The 22,940-nt window shown below is 41.8% G+C and overlaps 1 protein-coding gene across 2 annotated transcripts in view; it reads right to left on the bottom strand.

Moving 5' to 3' along the window:
- Positions 1 to 19,923, bottom strand: part of Ankrd29 (ankyrin repeat domain 29) — a 46,803-nt gene extending 26,880 nt beyond the window's left edge. The window contains exons 1-3 of one of the 2 annotated variants that reach the window (XM_076836855.2): positions 19,729 to 19,923; positions 7,852 to 7,962; positions 2,211 to 2,309 (exon numbers count right to left, since the gene is read on the bottom strand). In XM_076836855.2, the coding sequence (XP_076692970.1) occupies positions 2,211 to 2,309; positions 7,852 to 7,962; positions 19,729 to 19,749 (231 nt within the window). In that variant the 5' untranslated portion in view covers positions 19,750 to 19,923. The remainder of the gene's footprint in view (positions 1 to 2,210; positions 2,310 to 7,851; positions 7,963 to 19,728) is intronic. The other variant, XM_076836856.2, reaches the window with a different exon arrangement.
- Between the last annotated feature and the right edge of the window lie 3,017 nt (positions 19,924 to 22,940).

Genomic DNA, 22,940 nt, shown 5'->3' with positions numbered 1-22,940 from the left:
CAGAGCCAGGCTAAGGAAACAATGACAGGTATTTTTTTCAGGAAACAAATATTTTGATTTCAAAATGGATTAATAATGGACCAAGGTATAAATCCACCGTAAGAGTAAATTCCAAAGCATAGAAAGGCTCTCTCATCCAGCTTCCAAATCAGGTGCGTGAGGTTGGGTCTCCCTTTGGTTTAGCAGTTCTATTGCCCCAGATTGGCATGGTTTCAGGATATTCAAGGGACTGCTGGAAACTTAAAGAGTATCATCATTTGAGTCATATGGTTTACCTCTAAACTGAGTGTACTTTGGTGAATCCTTATCTGTAAGACTAGTTGAGCCATTGAAACCAAACAGATTAATATAAAACCATAAAAACCATCCATGCTAGAAATCAAATGCTTCTCTCTCCTTGCTTTTCTCAGTTGTTCTAAACAGACTTTTGTGCATGTTGGACCTGCTCTTTGGGATACGGTTTTTGAGTAAGCAGATCTGGACCACATTGTTTTCTTTAGAGAAAATGTCTTTGCTTTAAAGTTATAATAAACAAGGACCATAAAACAGAAAGGAAGAATACAAATGATGATGGTAATTTTAAACTATAATTCTAAATGGATCCAAAGAGTTTCATCCCAGAAAGAAACAAAGTGCTGATGTGAAAAATGACCTAAAACAATGATCTATTGTTATGGAAATCGTTCAAAAGAACCTGGTTGTGGGAAGATTGACTGAACTTGCTGTGGTCTCTTTACACTGCCCCTTTTAATAGGCCAGCCTTGCTGAACAAGGTCTATGGGGAACTAGATTCCAGGAACTGTCAGTCACACATTGTTCTTTCATGATCTACAGCCAAGGCCTCCAACCCCCAGAGAGTGACAGGAAGGACTACTGGATGTACTTTGGAATTCTTGACATAGCCCAGAGACCTGCCTGATTGTGTCCTAACTTGCTCCACTTAGGGGTGGTGGTCTAGACTGGAAGGATGGGTTACATTGGCTTTGTGAGGCTTTGGTTGATGAGCTATCTTTCTGAAACAACTGCAAGGCAGATCTTGAGATAAGCCCCGATCTAGGAAAACCAAGTGCTGGCTTTGGAGCTTGCCCAGGATGCCCACCTCAGGTCTGAGTCAGTGTGAACTGAGAGGTCAGATTCACTCTCAGATCTCCAGAGTACACATCTCCATAAAGGTTGTTTTACCAGATCTTAGGTCAGCTTAGAAATATATGGAAGCTCCTAGGACTGGAATCTCAAAGTATGTTAAAATATCTCAGCCTTCCTACTCATTTCTAGATTAGACCAAAAATGGATCCTCTGGCAAAACCAAACTCCGAAGCTTACCCTGAAGGAAGTGTGGGCACCGGCTCACATTTTAGTTCAACACTCACCCACATGGCTTTTTGGGGGAAAGCTTATTTAATACATGGCCAGACAGAAAAGTCCTTTGAAGAGATGGTTTGGTGAGGATGATGGAGAGCAAGCAAGTTTCATTATGAATAGATTGGTGACTAAAAACACCTCTAGGAAAATCCTATACATGCTATAGCATCTATGCCAAGAGAAGAAGGAAGAACTGATTTATGCATGAGACAAAATGTGTTAATGTTTAAGAAACGTGGCAGGAGATTTGGTTACTGCGTGCTATGCATTTGATGTGGTTTCAGCGTGTCCTCCAAAGTTTCATCCACTGGAAGTTTGTGCTCTAGTGTGGCAGTGTTGAGGCAGTGGGACCTGAGAGAGGTAGAGCCTAACGGAAAGCAATTAAGTCATTGGTGGGTAGAATCTGGAAACGATTAATGTTGGTCTCAGAGAGTGAGTGAGTCTTGTAAAAGTGGAGTGTTATAAAGCAAGGCCACCCCATGTGCTTTGTTTCTTCTGCATGCAGCCATTTTTATTTCCCATCTTCTTCCCCACCATGTTGTAATACTGCCATGACCAATGTTGGACTTTCAACCTACAAAACAGCAAGCTAAATAAACCTCTTTTCTTTATAAAGTACTCAGCTTCAGGTATTATTAGAGCAACACAAAACGGATTCTTAAAATTATCTCAGACATGTCCAGTGACAGTCTGTTCCTCAACCTTATTTAAGGCACAACAAATTCTACAATGAACTTTAACGTAGTAGAAAAGCAATAAAGACTCTTGTCCTCTTTACAATTCATTATTAGAATGACTTCAGATCTCTTGGCTTGGTCATTTTTATTCAAATGCATAACCTGACCTACCTCTCTCTGGAGGTTGATATCTGCTCCTTGCAGAACCAGTTCCCTTACGCAGTCAATATGGCCAGCGTAGGAGGCCACCATGAGGAGGGTGGTGCCATGCTGGATGAAGGAGAGACAGATGAACAGTTAGGCCCTCGTTAAGTCAGAGAGAGGGATCCTGGAGAAGAGACCACAGAGATATCAGCTCTATACAGAACAAATCCAAGTGCAAAATTTCCTGCAGTGATCAAAATGCCTCATGAATCATCCTATAACACAGTCTAGATGGGAGAAAGCAAAGTGACAATGCTGAGGTTTATGAATTCACTTACTTCTATTAATTTCAGAAACAGAGTCCAAGTGAACCATGGTCATTGTATTTTAAGGCATCAGTGATACAATTGCTCTCAACTTATGATTTACATTAAATTATTCCTGAGCCAAATGCAAAAACCGGTTAAACAGTACCAGTTGATTTTCTGAACTTAGAATTCTTCTTAAATTTTTTAAAATAATATTTATTTTAATTAAAAAGTTTAAACTTGTATTTAGCAATCTTTAACTTCATAATGATTCAGATAAAGATGAATGCGTTGAGACTTCAGAATTGAAAATCAGGGGTTGAAGGGACCAAGTCTGCCTGTGTCATCAAACAATAGCACAACCTGGGACAAGTTGCTTACACCACTGGGACTCATTTATTGCATCTTAAATTGAGGTCTCTTGATTCAAGGGCTGGGGGCTGTGAGATAGTTTAGCAGAAAAGCATGTGCTTAAGAAAAAAAGAGAAAAAAAGATTTAAGGATTTGAGGTATGATACGCACCTGTCTGGTTAAAGTGGAGTTTTGTAGTTTAATTTGCAATTGTTTTCAAGGGCTTGAAACTGTAATATTAACCACCTCCTTCTCATATTTAGCAACCTGCCTCCCAGGAATGGATGACAAGAAGGACAGTCTGCACAGGACAGCTTACTAGGTATGCTTAGTAATTGAGTGAATTTTAGTCTCTGTGCTATTTCCATGCGTGGGAACCAGTATGGTTGACTGGTCACTGACAGTATGAACTTGGACACATTATTAAACCTTTAAAACTATCATTCTATTTGTCAGTTAAAAGGGGGAATAAAAAGGAATCTAATTAAATTAGTAAAGAAGATTAGTTAGTCAACGAGTTTCATACTATTAGATTATTAGTTAAGAAAGTATTAGATATTAAAAGATATTATGATAAAAGTTCAGTAAATCTTAGGCCATCACCTAGCTTTTGTTGACATCTATCAATGGCCATGTTAGTTTTGGGAAAGTCTTGTTTGCTTCACGTGGAAAGTACATAGAGTCAAGAAAAGCTAATGGCTTCATGGTAGTGCTCAATGATACTTCTATCCCACGTGACTATGCCTGGAATTTGGGTATGAGGCTGCATAAAAGCTGTATCATCCATATTCATTTGAGCTCCTTCCTTTATATTCTCCAGATCATTAGTGGCAAGCTTGGTATTACCAACTTCCCCCATTTTTAAAAATAATGTCATTGTATTTTTTATACATTTATTTATTTATTTATTTTTATGTGGTGTTGAGGATAGAACTCAGTGCTTCACACATGTAGGCAAGTACCCTACTACTGAGCTGCAACTCCAGCCTCCCACATCCTCTTGAATGTGAAGAATATTTAATCTAGACAGCAGATAGGAGAACCCTTCATACTATAGTCTGAAATGTGTGGTTCCAAAATTCATGTTGGAGTGCCCATTGTGGTGGTATTAAGAGGTAGGGCTTTGGAGGAAGTGATTAAGTCAAGAGAATTTTATCTTCATGAGTACCCTGAAGTTGAAACCAGGCGAGGTGGCACACGCCTGTAATCCCAGCAGCTCAGGAGGCTGAGGCAGGAGGATCACGAGTTCAAAGCCAGCCTAAGCAAAAGCGAGGTATTAAGCTACTCAGTGAGACCCTGGCTTTAAATAAAATACAAAATAGGACTGGGGATATGGCTCAGTGGCAGAGTTCCCCTGAGTTCAATCCCTACTCTCCTGGCCCCCGCTCCCTAAATAAGAAGTTGAAGGGACATCTTTCCTCTTTCCACTGGTGAGAAAGATCAATAAGTCACCATCCATGAACAGAGGGTCAGTTTTCAGCTGACACCAAATCTTCCGGTGCCTTGACCTTGGTTTTCCCAGCATCCAGAACTGTGAGGATTAACTTTCTGTTGTTTAAAAAATACCCAGTCTTAAGTATTTTGTTATAACAGTCCAAATGGACTAAGACACTTAGTTTAAAGCCAACTTAACTAGAGCTATGAACTGGGGATGTAGCTCAATGGTAGAGTGCTTGCCTATCATGCATGAGGCTCTGGGTTCCATCCTCAGTACCACCTGCAAAAAAAAAAAAAAAAAAAAAAGGTCTTACACTAGACAAGCTATGAATATATCGAATATACCCTTTTATGTGAGAGGAGAGACATTTTTTTAAAAAATCATGTGTCACACTGGTCTCAGAATAAAAATTAATTGTGATCTAAAGAAAGTACAAAAGCACTTAATTTTGTTATTTGAAAAAGAATAAAAAATGTTAGGTTCATTTTTTTTTTTAAAAGAGGATTCAAACAAATAACAATAATACTTCTTTGTAGATTGTATTTCAATTCTATATCATGGTCAACTGAGAAAAAGTCAGAATGGATCAATGGAGAACGAGAATAAAGAGAATAAAATATTTTACATATTTAACATTCATTGGCTTGACTGATTTTAATTTTCTAAAGATGAAGATTGCTTCATGTCATTGACTCATGTTAAAATGCATTTTTAAAAAACCTAACTGGTTCTGAACAGAGCAAGCAAATATAATTGTATATAAATATAGTGAAGTCCAAAATCAAAAGACAACGAAACACATACATTTATACATCTAAAAAGGCTAAAAGAAAACATTTAGGAATCAAAGGTGAATCAGTGTTAGCAAACCAAAGTTTCTGGTGTACAGTAGGTGGCTCAGAGAGAAAAATATTTGTTTTTTACAATGCTGTTTGTTAGAAAAATCTGAACATTGTCACACTTCAGATTAAGGACAATGAAGAAAGTCCTGTGGGCCTCTCCTTGCTTTCTTTCGTTTTCTATTAAAAAAAAAATTTTTTTTCAGTTGTTGATGGACCTTTATTTTATTTATTTATTTTTATGTGGTGCTGAGAATCAAACCCAGTGCCTCACACATGCTAGACAAGTGCCCTACCCCTGAGCCACAACGCCAGCCCCATTCTCCTTGCTTTCTAATGGCTCTCACAGGCCTCCTAGGTGATCCTGGGGCTGGCCCCGTAAGCCAGTAAAGTACTCGCCTAGATATCAATCATCGCAAGAGATCATCCTGGAACCTGGAATCTGTGCTCAGATGGCCTGTGAAGGAAGCAGCAGCCCAGCCAGCGACATTCCAAGAGAAACAAAAGCCTGTACTATTTCCACATATCTCCTGGCTCTCAGTCACCACCAACCTGAGAGGCCCTTTCAAAATAATACTACGTCTGAAATGACCACCATTTAGCATGCTCCTTGGGTTAAGGAATCATCTCTCTGGAAATCTGATAAAATGGCTTTTTTTTTTTTGGTCGGGGGTGGGGGAGTTCCAGGGATTTATTCAGGGGTACTCAACCACTGAGCCACATCCCAGCCCTATTTTGTATTTTATTTAGAGACAGAGTCTCACTGAGTTGCTTAGCCCCTCGCTTTTGCGGAGGCTGGCTTTGAACTCGTAATCCTCCCTTCTCAGCCTCCCGAGCTGTTGCTGGGATTATAGGTGTGTGCCACTGCGTCCAGCCTGATGAAATGGCCTTTTACTTTTTTCCCCCAGTGGCTTTTTAATTTAGACAAGAAGAGGCCATCTACAAACCTATTAATATCTATCCATGAAAGCAAACTTTGTGGCCAAAATAGCTGGTGGTCACCCAATAGACAGACAGGAACAAAGCATAAGCTCTGTTGGAAGGAAGGTGACAGGACAGATGACTTAGAGTGCCTGCAAGGGGGAGAGTGTGGGGTGCAGCAGACTGGCCTTGAGAAGCCAAAAGTCAGGAGGAAGTCATGGGGCATGTGAATAGGAATAATTTGAAGAAAAACAGAGAAAGTGGTCATCAAAGTGGTTAGTGGTTGAGGCCACAATAACTGGCCTATCCCATTGTGTTGGACAGAGTCGGGTATGACCTAGCCCTGTGAGATCCAAGTAAGAACAGGATGGTCAGTTCACAGATTCCCAGAACCCTATGTCAGCCTGGGTTCTGGCAAGGAACAGATGGCACATTCAAATTAGGATAATTGGAAAGAAGTTTAATAAAGAGACTATTTATAAAGCTGTGGTATATATGGGTAATAAGAACTGTAATGCAAAAAACCTAAAAAGCAAAAAAACAAAGTACATGTATAAAGGCATGAATTGGCATGAACATACTTTATATACAGAAATATGAAAAATTGTGCTCTATATGTGTAATAAGAATTGTAATACATTCTGCTGCTGTATGTATTTAAAAAATAAAATCAATTAAGAAAAAAGAAAAAAAATATATATAGAGAGAGAGAGTGTGTGTGCACTGTGGCCTGGGTGTTAAAGGCTATAAAGAACAGTGTAGTTCTGGAAGCTAGTAACAGTGGGGTTCCATGACCAGCTAGGCCAGAGGTAAAAGGGGAAGAGCCCGGCTCCCAGGATGCACACAGTAAGAGCATCACTGCCAGACAGAACAGGGAGGGCCCTGGGCTCCCCAGCCCTCTCTCCTCCCAGCCTCTGTCTCTTGCTGGTGCTTCCATTGGCCAAAACCAACCAGAGGCCAGAGAGAAGGAGGGCAGTTCATATGGTTCAGACTCTGGAACATGGAGCCAGGCAGAAAAGGGTACGGAGTGGATATGATGGTGCCCACTCTCCTGCCCTGATCCCCCGTGGGCCAACTGGAGCAAACACTTGGGCTGGTGGTAGACCTCATTTACCAAATTTGTGCAATAAATTTGTGTAATGGCATCCCCTGTTTGCAGAAAAACAATAAGGTTCCTTTGAAAGCATTTTGACTAAAGTTCTAAAATCATCTTCTCATCTGAGATGCTTTTTGTCCCCAGAGATGTAGAGAGGTCCTGCTGAGAACAGAAGAAATCATGGCCTCTAGTGGAGGAGGGAAAGGGCTCTCTAGATGGGACCTGCCAGTAGGCCTAGTATCTATTTTTATTTCCCCTTCTTACTTGACAGTTAATGTCTTTTTGTTTACGAATGGTGAAGAAATGATAGGAGGCTGGGTGGAGGCTTCAATGTCTCAGTTTTCTCAGTTTTGTAGAAAATCAACTCCCACATCCACAACAACCCATGTGTGCTCTAAATTATCTCATTTTTTTTAAAGTGAATTTTTTTACTCAACAGTCTTTTTTTCTTGGAACCTGCCAGTTCTGCTTCCTGTGCCTTTTCAACCTTCTGGTGGCTGTCCTCCACTGTGTGCATGCAACTGTTTCCTTTCTGACTTTGCCCGTGTGTTTTTAAGATCACCACTACACACAGCACTTTTTGAAAAGGATAAAGCAAGCAAACACATAAGCAAGTAAGTCAACATTGTAAAGGGAACTGTATTGGTGAGATGCTGTCGTGCCTGCAGGGTGGAAAAGGGTGCTCTGGGCATGCAGATACCGAGTCCCTCCGTACACTGTCTCTGCAGTCCACATCCACTCGACCGCTGTTCAACAGCAGCTTCAGCAGGGCCAGGTTTCCTCTCCTTGCTGCCCAGAATGCAGCGTTAGCAAGTGGAGTTTCCTTCTGCAAGAGCAAAACCAACCAGAACCTTAAAATCAACATTAGGGAACATGACTGCTTCTATGCATCTAGACAATACCATTCAAAAGAGAGAATCTCCAGGTCTGTTATATCATTTGAAAGATGCTCCCTGGGCGGGGGGGGGGGGGGAGATTGTAAAATACTTGGTTGTGGGATGTACGTTTTTGGTGCCAGACACATGAGCCACAAAGTTGTCTTCAGGGCACTGTTGTTGACAATACAGCACTATTAATACCCCGGTTCCCACCAATGTCCTCACTTTCCTGCCTCTGTTGTGTCTTTGTTTACACAATTTCCTCTTCGCTTGAAATGAACTTTCCCCCATCCTTCAGGGCCAAGGTTCTGTTCAAATGCCATTTCCTCTCTGTAACATTGCAAGTCTCTTCCCTGCTCAGCAGAGCACAATTTCTCCCCATTCTGACATCTCTCGGGAGTTTATTGGTAATTTTTCTATGTTCTCAATGTTTTCCTACTCCAGTTATTTGAATAAACCCCTCACTTTCCTCTGTCTAATTTTCTGTGCTGTAGCTGGAACATGCCAGAGGTTTCAGATGAGAACAAGGAAGCTTGGGAAAAAGAATTTTCTCCTATCAATGGTGCTTGTGTCCAGTTACCCTTATGTTACTTAATAATGGTCTCAAAGTGCAAGAATCATGATTCTGGCAATTTTATTACAGTATATTGTTATAATTGTCCTATTTTATCCTTAGTTTTATTGTTACTCTTTTGCTCTGCCAAATTGATAAATTAAACTGCCACAGGCTTGTATGTTTAGAAAAAACAGAACATTGATAGTGTTGGGGATATTTGTGGTTTCAGGCATCTATCTACTAGGAGTCTCAAGAAGCATTCCCTATGGATAAAGAGGGACTACTGTATTATATAAAATAAAATAATTCATGATGCTAAAAAGAAAACGCCCATAATTTCAGCTATCAAGGAAGCTATCTAAAATGAAGGCACAGGGACAGCAGAGTGATGACAACATTGCTTGGTGTGAGGATTTCATTTCAGAAGTCCTTCAGCACCTGCCCAACCGCTGCTCTTGTGCATATCTGGATGAGAAGGGCAAGCTGGGGAGTGATAACCAGATCACAAACATACTTTGAATAGTTTCCTCCTGGCTCATTTGGGAGGGGGAAAAGAAAAACACTTCAAATTCCAGGCTAACAATCTACCTTTCTGGGTAGGTATTTTTGCTGTACTAGATGAAGTTCTCAGGCCAAATTGCAACTGTGGCCTTGACCCTCAGAGCTTGCTGCCTTTGCACCAGGCGGAGTCTAACCTGGGATAGTTGTTAGTAACAGGGTGAAGCAATGGCAAGGCAGGGCTGAACTGTATAATAAATAATGAAATATAATACAAGGCCCAAGTGAAATCTGGGAGGGTGAATTAGAAAGAGAATTTAATATACACCATGGAACAGCTCTACTGACTTTTCCTAAAATGTGCAAACATGAGAGAGATAAATGGAAATTCACTTTCAGTGACGCTGTGGTTCTATTCTAGCCTCAAACATGCCTTTGATAGACCATCTCTGAACAGCCAGTATCTTCTGTCATGGGAAGCTCTCCATCCAGGACTTTCTACTCTCTAGAATAGACTTGGAGATTCCCTTCCTGCTGGACTGGGCATCTGGTTTCCCATAAAATTCTAGAAACTGATTTTTTGAAAAGCTGCAACTAGTTTGCTCTTCCTTAAGGGCTGGAATTATTGAGGTGGAGGGATGGCAGTGGAGTTGATTTGGGGAAAGAAGGAGCTGTGTTCAAGTCCAGACTGCTTCTTAGATCTGTGACCTTGGGCAAGTTACTTAACTTCTAGAGGCCCCAGTAAAATGCAGATAATACCTCTGTCATGTATTGTTGGGGGATTAAATGGGAAAAAACACATAAACCCACTTAGTGCCCACTCAAGAAATGGTAGTTATAAAGGCACAGTCCTCACAGCTCTTTACAATCCTGGTCGAGGTGATGTGTTGACTTGGTCACTAGTGTGTGGACTGGCCAGGGGCTAGGGCTAGAGGTATATATCAACTTTGATCTCTGTCCACACAGGCTTTATGGTATAACAGGAAGATAAGTCATGTCGGCAGGCATGGAAAGTTATTGTAGGCACCAAAGGAGAAAAGCAGTGGCTTGTGATAACAGCACAAACCAGAGATGGTCAATTCTGAGAGGGCGCCAGGGATAGTTCCCAGCAGAACAAAGCCTTATGATGAGTTCTGAAAAGCTAGGTAGGGCCCTGGGTGCACAAAGGGTACGGAGCATCCCGCGCACAGGGCGTAGGGAAGCACAGACACTGAGGCTTGCCCCAGCTTCCTGGGGACTGCCACATACTCAGCAGGGATGGAGTGAAGGGTGTGAGGGAGAGAGGGCACAACTGGATAGCAGGATCGGAGCAGGGCAGATTTTGTGGGTTCTGTGGTACCATACCACTGAAGTTGGACTGTATCCTGGTGGGCCTTGGGGAGCCAAGGACACATCTGTGAGAGATACCATCAGTCTTGTGTTTCAGAAAGGTCTCCCTGACTCAGGGGCGAGGACTGAGGTTTGGAGCCAGCCTGACATTGGTGTCTGCAGAGTTAGGAGTCAACTGCATAGATGTGTCAAACAATATAAGGCCCAAACAGGGCAATGACAGTGGGAATGGGAGGGCGAGGCAGACTGGGGACATTTTAAAGAGCTCAATGGAATGGTCTTGGTCTGCGAAGGTGTGTGCATGAAAAGAGAGATGAGGAGAGTGAACTGACTCCCAGGTTTCTGGTTTCAGTGCCAGGCTGATTATGGTGCCACAAGGGTCAGAAATGCCATTGGAGGGATTTCGGAAAAAGTGATGGTCTTGGCTTTGAATGTGCTGACTTCCAAGTTCCCCTGGGGGAATGTCTAACAAAGAGATGGGCATGTGGTCCCATGGCACTGTGACCACACTTTTACTAGGGTCAAGAATCTTGAGCTGATGCTTATGAAGTGCTTACTCGGTACCACGTGGTACATCTTCTGTAGAGACTTCCTCATTTAATCCTCACCATAGCTCAGGGAAGTGGGTACTATTACTATCCCATTTTACAGGTGAGGGGTGAGAAATAGTGAGTCAGGCCTCAGTGTGCCAGGCAGTCTGCTGCTTGAGGCTGCCTTGCTAATCATCACCCTGTGCTGCCTCCAGGGAATTCTTCTGTAGAAAGCAAATGACCTCTGATGACCTCCTTCCTGTCCTCCATTCCAAGATCCTTTCCTGCCAAGATGGAAAGTCCCTCAACTTTCCTTCTCTTTGGGGGTCTACACAAGTCACATTCCCTGGATAACTTCCCAGTCTTCTCTGGATATAATAGGCACACAATTATAAATGGTGTAAAGAGGGACAGGGGCAAGTCCTTTACCCCTTAAAAGAGAAGATGCGTCCTCCCCAGTGTCCCCACTCTGCCCGTCAATCTTGGACTTGCCAACTTCCACAAATCTCTTTTATTTTTCTAGAGATCTGAACTGTTCTCGATATAGGTGATTTTAACCAGTCTCTATACTTGGTCTTGAGTTCTGAGTTTGGAGATGCTAGACTTATATGGGCCTACCTCTAAGGCAGAATGTTCAGGGCAGAGCACTTACTTTTTCTCTTCAGTTTCCTATTGTTCAAGTATAATAATACTTGCAACCCTGGGTTTAGGCTTAATGTTTATTAAGCATTTAAACAATTTCAAATACTTATCACAGAGTGGGACAATGGATTAGACTAGCCAATGACATCTCAAAAAATATCCTGCACCGGGCTTCTGCATCCATTGTTACGGTTTTATTTTATATAACCTCTAACATCTCAGAAATCCATTTATTTAATAAAGCTGATATTCTCTTGATTAAATTAATGAGTGTGTAATTTAAGCCCACATAACTCTAAACCCTTTTTAAAACAAATAGCTTAATCTCTACCCTCACTTAGCTTTTAAACAGAATTCCAGTTCTGCTTTACTTTCTTAGAAGTGCCTTCCATACAAGTAACATTTCCCCATAATTTCCAATACATTTCTGTAAAAAATAAATTAAAAAAACGTTGATGCAGATGAAAATGCTTAGCACTTTTTCAAAGATGCCGTTTTGATTCTTTTAATCTTTACAATAAGGCCAGTGGGCCTTCCTCAGGTTTGCTGGTTGAAAATTATGAGTAATGCCCACAAAAACAAAGGCTGACATCCTGCTCTATGTCAGGCAGTGTGCTAAGCTTTTTAACTGCTTTCACTCACTTATTTCCCCAAATGGCTCCATGAGCTGGTAGTATAAATAATTCCCATTTCGTGATGAGAAAACTGAAGCACAGAATAAATTATTCAGGGCCACACAGTGAGGAAGTAACATAGCCAGGATTTGAACCCAAGTCTGTTTGGGTGCAGAGTCTGAAAGCTTGCCTCAAACATCCTGAGGATTTGAGTATAAAGCTCTGAATCTGTCAAATGTTCTTCTTTCTCTGCACATCTCCCCCCCCCCCCCCCCCCGCACCGATCCCCCAACCTTTACTGCCAGGATTTTGGCTAATGTGTGGCTCATGACACATTACCAGAAGTTAAGTAAGGGAAGGAAGGGAGGCAGAAACACAGAAGGGAGACTGATTTATACAGAACTGCAACTCCAATGAAAAGCCAAGTGGGGGGCACACATTTTCTAAGTATTGTTTTAAAAAAGGGTTTAGAGTAATGTGGGCTTCAACTGAGCACTCAGTGATTTAATCAAGAGATTATCAAGTATATTAAATAAATGGATTTCTGGGATATTAGAGGTTATATAAAATAAGTATGTAACAATAAATTGAGAAGCCGTGTGCAGAAGAATGTTTTTGAGATGTCACTGGCTAAGAATATCCATTGTCCCACTCTGAGCTAAGTATTTGAAATTTTTTTAATACTTAATAAGCATTAAGTCTAAACCCAGAGTTGTCAGTGTTATTCAGTTCCCTATTGTTCAAGTATAATAATATTATTATATACACAAATATAATAATATTATTATGCTATTATATACACAAATATAACAATATTATTATACTGGAACAATAGGGAACTGAAGAGAAAAAGTAAGTGCTCTGCCCTGGGCATTCTGCCTTGGAGGTAGGCCCATGTTAAGTCGAGCATCTCCAGACTTAGAACTCAAGACCAAGTATAAAGTCTGGTAAAACAAATTAAAAAATTTAAAAAAAATCATATATATCGAGTATAGGCAAATCTCTAGAGAAAGAAAGGAGATTAGCTGTTGCCTAAAGCTGGGAGGTTTGGAGTAATGGTGATGGCTAATGGGCATGAGTTTTCCCTTGGGTGTGATTAAAATGTTCTAAAATTGATTGTGCTGACGGTTGCACAACTCTGAATTTACTACAAATCACTGAAACGAATACTTTAAATGGATAAATTAGTATGTGATTTATCAAAGCTGTTAAAAAAAGAATATGCTTTTGTTGGGGATGCGGCTCAATGGTGGAGAGATTGCCTAACATGCTGGAGGTCTGGGGTTCAATCCTCCGTAACCACCCCCCAAAAAAGAGGTATGTATACACACACACAGACACACACACGGACACACACACACATACACACACACACACAAAAGAATATGGTTTTTAAAATTTATTTTCCTGTGGCTCATCTAAATGATTTAAACTGATTGATGAAGTGGAGTTGATTATAATTTACACACTCTCAAGACAGGGATGAAGGATACAGGTTTGTATATTCCAGCTCAGGCATGACACCAGGCAGTGAGATGTTTTACTTTCTTGGCTAAGAGGAGCTCAAAAAAGACCTAGATTTTTTTTTTAATCTAGCAATGGACCTCGCCTCTTATGGTAACCCCCTTCCTCCCCAACTGTGTTAGGCTTTTGGCACCTTCAGTCCTGAAGAACAACTTCAGTCTGAGCAGTTAAAATACTTGTTATAAAGTTGAGAGTCAATACACTGAAATCCATGAACTTTATTACACAAAAAAGCTCAGATTTGCACTCTGAGTTTGTGTTTGGTTAAAAAAAATAAATTGGAACACACAGGTACCTATTTCCTCAACTGGAATAAATCAGGAATTGCTGACTGTGAAAGGAAGATTACTGGAGGAACACTGATACCAGGGAGAAGAGACTGCTAAAGGACCAGGGATGAAGCTCAGTTAAGGCACTGCCCTACAACCAAAGAAAAGGTGACTGCTCACAGGTGCAGTGGTGCATGCCCGCAATCCAAGCAGCTTTAGAAGCTGAGGTAAGAGGATTGCAAGTTCATAGCCAGCCTCAGCAACTTAGCAAGGCCCTAAGCAACTTAGTGACACCCTGTTTCTAAATAAAAAATAAAAAGGACTGGGGATGTGGCTCAGGGGTAAAATGCCCCTGAGTTCAATCCCTAGTACTAAAAAAAAGTAGATGCACAGAGGCTCCTGGGGTTCAGATGCAAATGGCCCCACCTGGGGTGCTTCTAAATCAAGAGGAGACTAATGCTGTTTATTCCCCCACAGACTCATCCAACAATGCTGGGCCATTTTACAGGTAGGCTTTGAAGATTCAGAACCTGGAGCTTAGAAGACTTTTATGGGGGGGTGGCTACAAAAATAAAAAGTTAATCCATGGCTCCCAAATAAAAATTGATAAACATGCAATTAAATAGCTATAAAATATAACATCTTGTTAACTTTATTAATAGCTAAATTTAGTATTCATTAAATATTTAAAAAATTTTTTTTAGTTGTAGTTGGACCTTTATTTTATTTATTTATTCTTATGTGGTGCTGAGGATCCAACTGAGTGCTTTGCACGTGCTATGAGAGTGCTCTGCCTCTGATCCACAACCCCAGCCCCAGTATTCATGAAATACTGATGACATGTGAAAATAATTTGTAGGTTTGATTTTTCTCACTGCACAAGAGCTACTGACCATAGATGACAATTTCAGAAAAGTCATGGTCTAAAGGTAAATTGATAGCTAAACAGTTTAATAAGCAATATAATGAAATTCCCTTCAAAACTTTTATAATAAAAGTCTCTATATATTGTGCTCTGTGGATGCATTTTAATATGTGATATGTTTGAGAGTGGCCAAGAGAGTGCTAAGTTGTAGACTGGCCAGAGACTCGGGTCCCTTCCCCTGCAAACCCTCCCTCTGTGCCTCTGGAACTCCACTCCATGGTAAATCAGCTCCTCTTCCTCCTCAACCTAGCACAGGGTGTTCCTCTCTCTGCCTCAACTTTCCCAGCACCCCCTCCTGGTGGAAACAGGGCCCTCTCCCACACCAGCACTGGAGTGGGAAACAGGCCTACCTGGCTTCCAGACCACTGTGGTCCATTCAAGTGAATAAATCTCTGCTCCTTCAAAAGTCAGGCCACCCCACCTCTCAGCCTTTACTCCACCTCAGCTGGTAGTTGTCACATAATCAAGTTTGGTGTGAAGTTGGGCAGCTTCCTTTCTACTCACCCCAAATCCTGACCTCATCCTGGCCTTCCCTTTACAAGACACAGTTGTTCAACTTCATTTCCTTTCCTTTTATCCCAATGGGAGAGGTCCCCACCTTCCCAGCCCATTCCTCCAGCCAAGGGACCCCTGCTGGGCTGCTGCGCCCCTGCCCCAGGAATTCAGTCACTCAGCCCAATATTCCCTCTACTCCAAGCCGTCTAGCACACCCTGTCATCATTTTAAAATGCTTTTTCATCGAGAGATAACTCACATAGCACCCAATTCATCTTTTCAAAACATACAATCTGGTGGATTTGGGTATATTCATGAGGCATATTGGGTATATATATATTTGGGTATATTCAGCACTATCTAGAGTATTTCATCACCCCCAAAGAAGCCTCACACCCATTAGCAATCATTTCCCATCTCCTCCTCTCCCCCAGTCCCTGACAACCACTAACCTATTTTCTGTCTGTATGGATTTGCCTATTTTGGACATTTCATATAAATGGAATCATACAGTCTGCTCTTCCTTCACTCTACATACTACTTTCAGGGTTCATCTATGTTGTAGCGTGTATTTGTGCTTCATCCTTTTTATGGCTGAAGGACATTTCATGGTATGGATATACCTTGTTTGTGTCCCTTCCAAATTTATATGTGGAAGCTCTAACTGTCAGCGTCTTGAGGGCATGATCCCTGCCCCAGTCAGCCCAGAAGGCAGAGCATCAAACCCAACAGCATTACTCTCCACCCTTAAAATCTAATGGCATTTGCCATGCTAGGTTGTACACCTGCTTGGAACCCATCACCCTTTCTTCCTCCCAGTTCTCCGTTTTGGAGATGTCTGTCTCAACATTGTATTTTGTAAGCACATAACTTGTTTGCTTTCACAAGCTCACAGCTGGAGGAAAATCTGCCTCAGGATGAATCAATCATACCTCAAGTGTCACCTCAAGTGTCACCCATATCTGATATGAAATTTAGATGACACTTCAACTTTAGAGTTGAATAAATAAAGGCTTTTTATTTTGCATAAAATGCAATATATTTTGCATGCAAAAAGAACATAGATAGCCAAGACATGGAATCAGCCTAGGTGTCCAACAACAGATGAATGGATAAAGAAAATATAGTATATATACACAATGCAGTATTATTCAGACATAGAGAATAAAATTATGCCATTTTTCAGGAAAAATGGATGAAAGTGGAGAACATCGTGTTAAGTGAAATAAGGCAGACTGAGAAAGTATTACATATTTTCTCTCATATGTGAAGACTAGAAAGAAAAAAAGCACAGAAAGTAAAAGAGGGTTAAGGAGAGTGAGAGAGGGAAGGGCTCAAGGACATAGAAGGGAGGATGGACATGATCAAAGCATGAAATGTCTATGCCTGGAAATGTCAGAGTGAAACCCATTAATTTATGCAATGAATTATAATAAATAAATATAGCTCAGAGGAAAAAACTACAGGAACATTTACTGGAGACAATTTATTGGACAATCTTGGAGGCCAGGAAATGTTATAGATTGAATGTTTATGTCCTCCTCCTGAGATAGGGACTTAAAGAGGGAATACTGAATCTTAAAGGAAATACCCACAAGCCATTGAGATGCAGAGAGCACAGTTGTCTATCTTGGGCAACATGCCTTTGGCTCATACCCTTGTAAAATGAGGGAAATACCCAAGCACAGGGAAAACTGGCATGAAATTGTGCAGGTCCACTCTGGCTTTGCCTTCAGTCTGGCCCCTGAAACAGTCCTTTTATAAATATTGGACCCCCAGCCAATATTCCTTTTCTAGAGACAATCCTCCTTTTCTAGAGACATCTGTTCTCTTGTGTCATTACTAAATCTGTGCGTTAAAGTCCTGATCCCCAATGTGATGGCATTAGGGTCTTTGGGAGTTGATCATGTTTTGATGAGGTCCCACGGGTGGAGCCCCTGATGGGATTAGTGCCCTTACAAGAAGAGAAAGAGACACCTCAGTTTTGTCTCTTAATCATGTTAAGAAACAGGGAGCAGGTAAAAATCTGCAAGCCAGCAAAAGGTCTGCACCAGACACCAAATCTGCAGGAAACTTGATCTTGGACTTTCCAGCCTGTAGCATCAAGGGAAATACTTGTGGTTTAAGTCCACCAATCTACCTTATTTGCAATACATAATATATCACCAGTTGATTGACATTCAATTTGTTTCCACTTTTGATTCATAACCATTAATAATATGGTTATGAATTTGCATACAAGTTTTTGTGTGAACATATGTTTTTATTTTTCCTGCGTATATAACTAGCAGTGGAATTGCTGGGTCATTTGTAACTTGTTTTAAACTTCTGAAGACAGATCGACTTTTTTTTTTCTTTGAACGACTGCAACATTTTACATTCCTATCAGTAATGTATGAGGGTTCCAATTTCTCCCCATCCTTGCCAGTACTTGTCATTGTCTGTTTTGCTGATTAGTCATCCTAGTGGGGGTAAAGTAGTTTCCTATCATGGTTTTGATTTGCATCTCACTGATGGCTAATGATGTTGCGCATTGTTTTAGATGCTTATTGACCATCTATCTGTACATCTTCGTGAGAGAAATATCTATTTATATCCTTGCCCATTTCCAAATTATCTTTTTATTGTAGAGTTGTCAATCAGCATTTAAAGATGTTCAAGTTTCTACTGCTATAAAGCCAATAAACCCTTGGTCAATTCTGGTTCCCCACTGTAACCAATACTTTAAAATAAAATAAAATAAAAATCCCATTTCTTGCACAATGTCTTGAAAATGTTCCCTACACTTGAGGTTTCCACCCATTCTCTTTTCAAGCTGTTTCAATCTGGCTCCGGAAACTAGCATTTTTGAAACTGTTCTTGGCAAGGTCATGGGTGGCTGTTCTGTTACTTTTGCACTCTTAGCTTGAGTTCACTGTGGCCTTGAACACTAAGATCTTCTTCATCTTTATTTAAAGACTAAAGATACTTGGTTTAAGTGACAGTGTGCTTCTGATTTTTCTCATTCATCTCTTGCTGCTGTTTCTCATTGGATTTCTCTTACTCTGCTCATTCTTAAATTTTGATCTTCAAGATTTTTGTCTTCATTACCAGGTAATCACTTCATTCCCATGAGCTCAATTACCTCTTAATGCTGCTGACTCTGAAATCTCATCTCCATCTGCTGCCTAGATTTTTTTTCCCTGAGTTCCCGGTCAGCTAATCAACACAGCTGCTTGGATTCCCATCTATCCTCAAACTTTGTTCCAAACCAAAAGTTTCATGTTTTAAACCTCTCCTGCCTTCTCTATTCAGCGAATAAGATCAATTACTGAATTAAATAAATTTTGAGTCATTCACCTCTGTCTCCTTCTATCCTCATTGCCTATTATGCCCTGATCCAGTACCATTTCTTGAGATGACCACAACATCCTCCTGATTGGCCTCCCAGTGCCATGCTCTTCTCTGCTGTAGCCAGTGATCTTTCTAACATGCTAATGTTGCCACGTCATTCCTGGGCTTCCATGAGCTATTGTTAGAGATAGGACTACATTGGCTTCAGAGTCAGACACTCCAGTTTCAGACTCAACACAATAAACTTTACAGCTGCAAGATGTTAGGAGAGTTATTTCACTTTTCTATACCTTAGTCTCCTTGTTTTTAAAAACAGTTGGGTCACAAAGAGCACCATCTTATAGGCCTTCCTGAAGACTGGTTCAGCCTGGTATATTTTAAATGCTCAATCCATGTTAACTATTAATATTTTTATTAAAACCTTATTAAAAAGGTTTGTCTCCATGCAAACCATTTAATTCCACTCTCAGCCTCAAATGTGGGAATAAATAGGATGATTTTAATAAACTCTTCTAAGACAAGACTCTTTTGGGACACAGAAGCTTGGTCATCAATTGCAGCTCCTCTCAGTGCTGGACATTCGGCTGCAGTGTCCAGAAAAAGTATTCTGAGAAGGAGACAGCAGCGAGAGCTGAAGGACGCAGAGATTCGGGTTCAAAGAATCCTGCAGCTGCAGGAAAGCGCTGGCCGCCTGCTTCTTCCCCGCCTCCACCCGCGACCTGTTACCCCGGCGACAGTCACCACCGCCCAGCTCACCTGACCTGCAACCATAAGTGCAGAAAGCCTTTCCAGCAAAGCAGACAAGCAAACCACAAACCCACAGGACAAGCCTCAGCCCCACCTCTTTCTTCCTGGCGGGCAGCCAGGGGCCAGGGGCAGCGCCCTACCCCACCTGCGGGCCGAGTGGCGGCGGCTCTGGAGGGCACCGGGTGCTGGCTCCGCCTCGGTGGGGTCGGCCGCTGGGTCGGAGCTCCCCCTCCCGGAGCCCGCGTCGCTCACCTTGAAGGACATCTTGCACATGTCCGCGACCGGCAAGAGCCCGAGCGCTGGGGCGCCGGGATCTCCCCGTCCTTCCCCTCTCCCTCCGCGATCCGCAGAGGGGCGGCCCCCACGGCGCCGCGCGCTCCCGCCGCCGGGCCGGACTGCCGCGGCCGCACACTGAGCCGCCCGCCGGGTGCTCAGGCCGCCGAGGGCGGGGAGGCAGCGCGCCTCGGCCGCCCGTCCTGGGCCCTGCGATGCGCTCCGCTCGTGCGCGCGCACTGCGCACAGGATGCCGCGTTGCACACTCCACGCTGCGCGTGCACACACGGCCGCATATTCCAAACTCAGAGGGCACTGTGCATACTTTCCGCACTCTGGACACACGACACCCTCACACCCCTGTTCATACACCCACACTTACACACTCACCGCATACTCTCCCAACTCCACACACTGTGCAGTCACCATGTTCCACACACCTAAGGTCACACACAACTCCACACTCACGTTCACACACCCACATTCCTTACACACCCTCACCCCATTCATAAGGGCAAACTCAGCATACACTCAGTTTCCACACACAAAGCTCTTCACACTCAGGTTTACACACTCATACACATCTGCTGTCTGACACACACACATACCCAATACTTTCCAAACTCCACGTACATTGTGCACACTCTGCGTATCCCACACAGACGGTTTCACACACACACAACATTCTCCACATCACATTGCACATATACAGTCCTTACACAATGTCTGTCTGTCTGTCTCTCTCTCTCTGTCTCTCTCTCTCTCTCTCTCTCACACACACACACACACACACACACACACAGGAAAAGAGCCTCATAATACTTTGATCTTCATTAAAATACAAATGTTATAATGATGTAAATGAAGAACGAGAAAAAAAAATTCACTTGCCATCCCACCGCTATTTCAAATAGTTATTTTCATTTTAATTTTTGTCTTTCTCAGTGTTTTTCTCTTTTCTAAATTTCTAAGAAGCTGATTTTATTTATTTATTTTTCCTTGTGGGGAAAAGACCTGGGAAACAAGCCTATTTGGTTTTGTTTTTGAAACACCATTTTGCTATGTTGCTCAGGCTGCTCTGGAACTCCTGGGCTCAAGCAATCCTCCCGTTGCAGTCTCCCCAGCAGCTGGGATTGCAGGAGCACACCACCAGGGAATAAGCCTTCAATACTTCAATGTCATTTTGGAGTACTGAAGAGTGGTTCATTTCCTAAGCCATACCGCTGGCTGCTCAGGGTTGGTTTGCAGGAATTAACAATGGGAGGGTCATGTATGTTTTGCTCAAAATTTTAAGTATAGAAGGCAATAATAAGCCTGTTAAGAAAACTCAACTGCTAAGGTGAAAAAGTGAATGTCTTATCTCCTCAAGCAATAGGAATCCACTTAGTTATTATCTCACTCGCCTGTTTGTGCCTCCTGCTTCCTAACTGAATTTGGAAGAAGTTTTTAACATAAAAGTTAAAAAACTCTCATGAAAATTGAAGGAGAAAAGGAATGGGAGGGGTAGGAAGAAGAGAGGGAAAGGGGAAATACTGGAGAATGATATTGACCAAATAATATTGTTATGTTGTGTGCATGCACAGATATATAACAACAGATTCTACCATTATGTACAACTATAATGCGTCAATAAAATATGTAAATTTAAAAATACTTATGAAGATAAAAAGTTTTAAGACTATGACAAATAAAACTTAATAATGAAAATGTGATGTTTATCCCCTAAATCGTATTACTTTGTGTTTAAAGCAATTTTAAAATAAAAACATCCTGAAATTTTGTAGAAAAGTTCAAGTTTTAAGTCAAGAAAGACTCAAAACTTTTCCCTTGGGTATCTATAGACAAGACAATTTTTAAGTTGCCATAAAACAATGTTACGTAAGATCAAGTATCAGAGGTTTTACTTTAGTAGTTTTGATAAACTAATATTTTGAATGTTTTCTAGGTATCAGCTTTATTTTTTTAATGAAAATCCTACAAGGTGAGTATTATACCCATTCCACAGATTAAAAGACTAAGGTTCTGAGAGATGGAGTAATTTACTAATGACAGATGAACCTAGACCTTTAATTAATTCTATCTGACTTCAAAGCCCTTTTCCTTTCTACTTCCACACTTGCTGCTCAGAGTTGTTTTTGGCAGAGTCTCTGGCCAGGGTGCTGATAGGATTCTTGTCAGTCTCTGGAAAGACTGTGCCTAATCCACAGGCCCACACAACTGGCTGATGGGATTCTTGCCAGTCTCCAGGTGCCTAATACACCATCCCACAAACCCGGCTAAGCCTATCTAAATCAAAACAGCCCCCCAAAAGAACAAAACCTGCTTGGTCACTACCAGGCCACTCTTTCTAAAATGGCTCACTCTTCCAAAATTTATCAGTGACCGCTGGGCCTAACAGGAAAGGAAATTTAAATGATCTACTTTCCACATTCAAATAATTCCTCCCACCTCCAGAGAGCCTCTGCCTCATCCTCTCCATATTATCTGCTCTCTCACTCCTAATGGCTCTCAACTCTCTCCTCTCTTCTGTCTGCCCTAAATAAAATCCAGACCTACCCAAGGTACTAATCCACAGATGGAGCTCTCCTTTCTCCCCTCCACCCTCCCATCTCTCTCCAACTTAGCCAACCTCCTGCCATAGACCACCCTGCACCACATCCCTCAGCCCTTGATTCCAAAGGGTCTGATCTTGATTTCAATTTTCTTTCCCTTTTTTTTTTTTTTTTAGGGGGGATGGTGTGCTCAGTGATTGAACTCAGGGGCACTCAACCACTGAGCCACATCCCCAGCCCTATTTTGTATTTTATTTAGAGACAGGGTCTCACTGAGTTGTTTAGTGCCTTGCTTTTTGCTGAGGCTAGCTTTGAATTCGAAATCCTCCTGTCTTGGCCTCCTCAGCCGCTGGGATTACAGACGTGTGCCGCTGTGCCCGGCTACCTTCCCTTACTTTTGATTCCTCTAGCAGAGTTCAAATTTGTCAAGGCCAAACCCTGTGCCTTCCGTGTCTTTTACTTTCCTGAGGGTCTCGTTTCCAGTTGGAGATATGGTAGTGGTCAAAACTTAAGAACTGCTGATTCAGTCAAAGACTGTGCTGTCCACTTCTACACAGTCAGAAGGTTCACCACCTCTGTGCACAGACTCATACCACTGCTCAAATGCCTGGGCATCTGTGTTCATCTCAAATGAGGCCA

This window comes from Callospermophilus lateralis, chromosome 17 (genome assembly GCF_048772815.1).
Source record: "Callospermophilus lateralis isolate mCalLat2 chromosome 17, mCalLat2.hap1, whole genome shotgun sequence".
Taxonomy (NCBI): domain Eukaryota; kingdom Metazoa; phylum Chordata; class Mammalia; order Rodentia; family Sciuridae; genus Callospermophilus; species Callospermophilus lateralis.
This window is presented reverse-complemented; position numbering and strand designations above follow the sequence as displayed.